The 5,328-nt window shown below is 36.7% G+C and overlaps 1 protein-coding gene across 1 annotated transcript; it reads left to right on the plus strand.

Annotated features, from left to right (window-relative positions):
• Positions 1-2,217: 2,217 nt before the first annotated feature.
• LOC133700145 (protein RALF-like 19) lies at positions 2,218-2,556 on the plus strand. The gene has a single exon (XM_062123694.1). It carries the CDS (start codon positions 2,218-2,220, stop codon positions 2,554-2,556), a length of 339 nt encoding a protein of 112 aa, XP_061979678.1.
• Positions 2,557-5,328: the final 2,772 nt, after the last annotated feature.

The following is a 5,328-nucleotide window of genomic DNA, read 5'->3' on the forward strand; positions in this document are numbered from 1 at the left end:
AATATTTTCCAAAACTTCTCCATTTTTGCTATAATTTTAGCAGTCCATGGATTTGAACAAAGATCTCAGCCGTTAAATCTGGAAATTAGCATTTTCTTTTAATGGAAGTGTACTGAAAGTCAAACAAATCATGGTGGGCATGGGTCTATCAAGTGGGTAATGAGCTTATCAAATGGGAAAGGTGACGAGCAAGTTATGAGAAATGAAGATGATGATAATAATATTGTGGATAAGGCTACGCATGGCATTGCCACAGCAGCTGAAGATGTCTCCCGTCTGAGTCAACGATGCAGATGCCCAGTCAATAACCATCACTCCTGAAGATGATGATATAAATATCTCACGCGCTCAGAAGATCATGTTAAAATATCTCGGTCATTGCAAACCACGACTTAGATAACACTCCACGAATAATAAGATGATGATATAATGCTGTCGAACGGGAAAGGTAACAAGAGCAAGTAATGTGAAGTTTACGATCTTTGAATTTAGAATGTTGTAATTCCATGTGAAACTGCATGGTTAGTCTCTTTGGAATTCGTTTTGGGCTCCACGGACGGTATAGATATTAAACCTGAATTGATTTGGGATCTCGTTGATCTGATAGCTAGACGAATCTAGATAAAGATAAAAAATCAGCAATAGTAAAAAACGATCAAATCTAGTAACCTAATAAAATCCAGTAGAGATCTATTTTGTTTTTTAAATATGTATTTTTTTTTTAACTAAAATTTTTTTTTTTATTTTTTATTTGGTTATTTATTCTTTTCAAAGTTCACTGTACAAATACTAAAAGAATGATTTAGTTTTTTAATTTGATATAAAAAAATATTTTTTGTTTAAATATTTCAATTTAAAAAGTTAATATAGTATTTTTTTAATATAGGATAAAAAATATTTTAAAAAAAATATTTTAAACTTCATTATTTATAACATGTATAGTTTATATTTACATGAATTGTTTTTTAATTTTTCATACGAAATATTAAAATTTCAAATTATTCCAAATCAGGTTTAATAATTATGCTCCATAGTATCATTAAGTTTTCGAGTGTTTTCTTAAAATATATTTGTCTTAAAAAATATATATATTTTTAAATTTTTTTAATGATTTTAATACTAATATTAAAAATTTTAAAAAATATATTATTTTAATTTATTTAAAAAAATTGCTTTAAAAAATCATATTTCACGACAATAACAAACAAAGTAACTCCCACATTTATTTTATTTTATTTTTAGTACGTTTTTCTTGTAAAATAGACTACGGGGATGTGACCTGTGGAATAATAGCTTCAATGTGATGTTCAAGTCCCACTTATGACAGCCCACTGTTCTTGAATTTCTTGACATATTTTAATTTTAACAATGTCAAAAGCAAAATGATACGTTCACACAGAAGAAAAACATAGGATAAGCAATATTAAATATTTCGTAAGAAATTATTATCTATTTTGATTGTGCAAATCGAACAAATGAAAAATGCTCTTATCATTAAAAGATGCTGGCTTCACGTTATGAGTTAAGAAGATCATGATCTGAGTTCTGTATTTTGGTTTGTTAATTCCCGGAAAGTGGACACAATAGCATGCATATAGCCCAAGAATTAAGTTCTTAGCGCAGTCCAACCGGTATCAGCATCAACAGCCGATCTATGCAGGGACAGGTGCTAAAGTGTACAGCAGCAGCAGGCATGATGCTTCCAAAGTTTTTGTGTAATGTGAATCTTGTACACCATGCCACTCATACCCTCCATTCTTAGCAACTTTCGATGGGTGATGCATGGGACACATAAAACTAGCTCAACCCTCTCTCTCAAGTCTCCAATCTCCATCCAGCATCACTACGAACAGGCAAATTGTTGGAGGACAGAAAAAGGGGATCCAGATTACTAATAATGGACAGTCAAAAACAACAAAGATTGGTTTCTAATAAAAGGGTTGACAACAACACAAATCCTAAACTATAGAAAGAACAACCTAAAATCAACAGATCTTGGCATGAAAACAAGGAGTATGAAACGGACACCCCCCAAATTCACAACCAAAAATCTTACCCTTCACCTCCTAGCTCCATCCCTCCCTTCTTTTATCCCAACAAGCTGAAAATCATCCCATCTTTTCTTTTTTGTGTATCCTTCTCTTCCCCTCCTCTATTTGGAAGGGCAGGGTGTCGGCGTATTTTAAAACCCTCTCTTGTGTTTTTCCCTTGCCCATAATGGATTCTAAGTTCTGGCTTGTTTTCCTCATGTTGGCTACGGCCTTGGTTGTTGAGTCGACAACTTTGATGGATGATGCTGACCTCTGGGGCCTGTCCACTTTAGGCCATGACAATAACGGTTTCGAATTCAGCACTGAGATGATGATGGATTCTGAGATCAATCACAGGTTGCTGGCTCAGAAGACAAGGTACATTAGCTATGGAGCCCTAAGGGCTAACTCGGTCCCTTGCAATCGTCGCGGTAGTTCTTACTACAACTGTAACAAGCGGCAAAGGGCTAATCCTTACAGACGTGGATGCAGCACCATCACAAGGTGCCGTCGGTACACTCATTAATCAATGAAGAGAATGATAACAGAAGAGAGAGCGCCATTACAGAAGAAAAGGGAAAGGATCGTTGCCCTTTGAGCATGCATCAATCTGGGATTCTTCGGTTGTCAATTTGTTAACTGCATTTCCTCCTCTAACGCTACGCTGCAGTTTAATATGGTATTTTAATTATGTCTTGTTATTTGTTGTCTGTGTTCTTCTTTCATATTTGATGTTAAAGGTCTCTCGTTGCTTCTGTAATTGCAAGTCTCTGTCTCCTCTTCTTCTGATTCTGAGCTTTAAATGTAACTTTTGGAGGAAATGAAAAGGCTAGTATTTTATGTAATTTTAATTTAATGAAAGTTTTGATTAGGCTTTTCTCTGCATTTCTCAACCAATAACATTTGCAAGTCCTCTATCAATTTAGAAGATATCCCTGATTGGCCTTGGAAGGAATCAGGACCAATGACTGTCATGATGTTCTGCCGCTAGACAACCGTGTGTATCTGCATTCTTTATTCATTCAAGTTCTAGCAGATCCCAGCTAATTTAGTCATCTCGTTTGTCTAATTCTAGTTGCATTCGTCAACAATCCATGTCGATGTCATCATCGACACGAGAAGCATACATAATTCATATCAGAATCTGTGTCCATAAATAGCAAAAAGATTTGGACACATGTACATGATGATAATGATTATCAAGTAACTCCAAGGCCCAAGAGGAATGATGAAAAATCTTGTACTGTCCAAAACAAAGAGGAGCTGCCATGGCAGCTCCTTTCCCGGTCCAATTTAGCTGACAAATAACTTGATTTTTGTCTAAACAATCTAAAGAAGAAAAAAGCAACTTTTTTTACGAGCTCCAAATGGACTTATTATAAGACATGATAAAAATGAAGTGTTGAGAAAGGAAAGGCATTTGTTCTTTCATCCATCTTTTGGTAGTGGGAATAAGCGCATGCTCGCAATCTTTTCAGAATTGTTCTTCACGAACGGTTCTCATCGACCATTGACATTTGTCCATGGAATGGAATGGAACTTCCCCCTTTCCACCAAAATGCTTTATCATAATAATGTCTGGTTCTCCCTCCCTTCAGCCACACTAACTAGACAAGTTTATTCTCCGTTCAAATGAAAGTTGAAAAACTTGACATGCTTTTATATTATAATTAATGCGCCGAACACTCAGCATTTGACCCGTGAATGAATAAATCGACTCCCACTCACGTGATTGATTGAATTGGATTGGAGCATGCCTTGTGGAAAAGATGCAAACAGAGGAGCAAATTGACAGGGGAAGGAAGATGATGACGATGATGATTAAGACGATTGTGATTGCTGGCAAGCAAAGGGCCAAAGAGCCAAGAGGGGTCTCTCCACCCCAGACGGCGCACATGAAAGTTTCAAATTTAGCAATTAATGACCCGCCAACTGTAGGATGAAGAGAGTCTCAAAACCAAATTGTCCACGGAACGAAACAAATGGTGTACAAGATAAAAACAAGAGAAAACACAAGAGCCCACCGTTCACACCATGTTTTCTGGCTTTCCCATTACCATCCTTTTTTTTTCTTTCCTTTCATCATCACAAGTCCCACCATCCCTACCACCTTCACTTTCTCCCGTCCCCATTCACCACAGTTACGGTCTTCTTCGAGTCAAAAAGCAAACTTAAAATCAAGTGTTAGATTCAAAGAAAGAGAAACCAACTGCCTTGGCATGATTGCTTTTCCAGCAACTCTAGCGTTTGATTATCAAAGAAGCCCTCCAAAGTTGGGAAAACTCACTCGGACGGGCCATTAATTCCTTCCTTTCCCACAAGTGGGCCCCGAGATTTACTTGGATCCCAACAAAACGATCCCCTTCTCCTCTGGCTGAAAATTCTACCGCTCTGGTCATTAACACCACTAGTTACAGCATGGCTTCCTCCCTTGCGAGCCTAATTACATCCCCCAGACCAAAGCAACAAGATAAAATATCAACCATTTCTTAAAAAAATAGGGCGAATTTTTAGCGGGATTGGTCAGTTCCTTGTCCAAAAGGAACTCTCATGGGCAATAAAAAAAAATAGGGCAGCACATAACAGTGCTTTCAATACAAGCACATAGAAACGCTATGCCCCTCCTGGGCATCCTTTTCCTCCACTCACGTGAGACTGAAAACAATAGGGGGTCAAGATTCCTTGCCCATTTATCCACTCTTTCTTCGACAGCAAGTCCAAGGCGCTTTTGCCCATTCTATACACACAAAAAAAAAACCCTTCCCCTTAATCCCTTCTCACCTCGCTATTCAATCAACAACTGTTCTTACATAGCCTCTGAAAAGAGTTATTGAACTACCGAGTTGGGTATCAGTCCCATTCATTGTTGCATTTATTTTGAGAATGGAAAAAGGGACAGTCAGCGAGTGTCCTCTTCAAAATTCAAATTATAGCAGTCATCTTGCATTTCCTTTAAGAATTGCTTGATAACATAATTAAATGAGTGAGAGCTAACCACCAAATGGCTCTTAAATTCACTAGATACTGTAACGTAACAAACTAGAAGTTAGAAAATTAACCAAATTTAAGTGTAAGTTCAATTCTAATTTCGAATAATTGGCTTTGATTTTTAGCAAGTTTACAACTACCCCTTTATTGCAAAGTTAAGCGTTACAAGAGTCAAATTTTGACTCTTCCCTTCATCTTTTCTTTATAAACTTTATTTTCTTTTTCAACATGCCCAACTTTCTCATCAACCAAACACTTTAATACAATAACAAGAAAAGAAAAGGCCTAAATGAGATGGCGAGAACAAAAA

This window comes from Populus nigra, chromosome 7 (assembly GCF_951802175.1).
Source record: "Populus nigra chromosome 7, ddPopNigr1.1, whole genome shotgun sequence".
Lineage (NCBI taxonomy): Eukaryota > Viridiplantae > Streptophyta > Magnoliopsida > Malpighiales > Salicaceae > Populus > Populus nigra.

What these genes read in the sequence shown, in the direction of transcription:
- LOC133700145 (XM_062123694.1), top strand. Translation starts at nt 2,218, where the DNA reads ATGGATTCTAAGTTCTGGCTTGTTTTCCTCATGTTGGCTACGGCCTTG.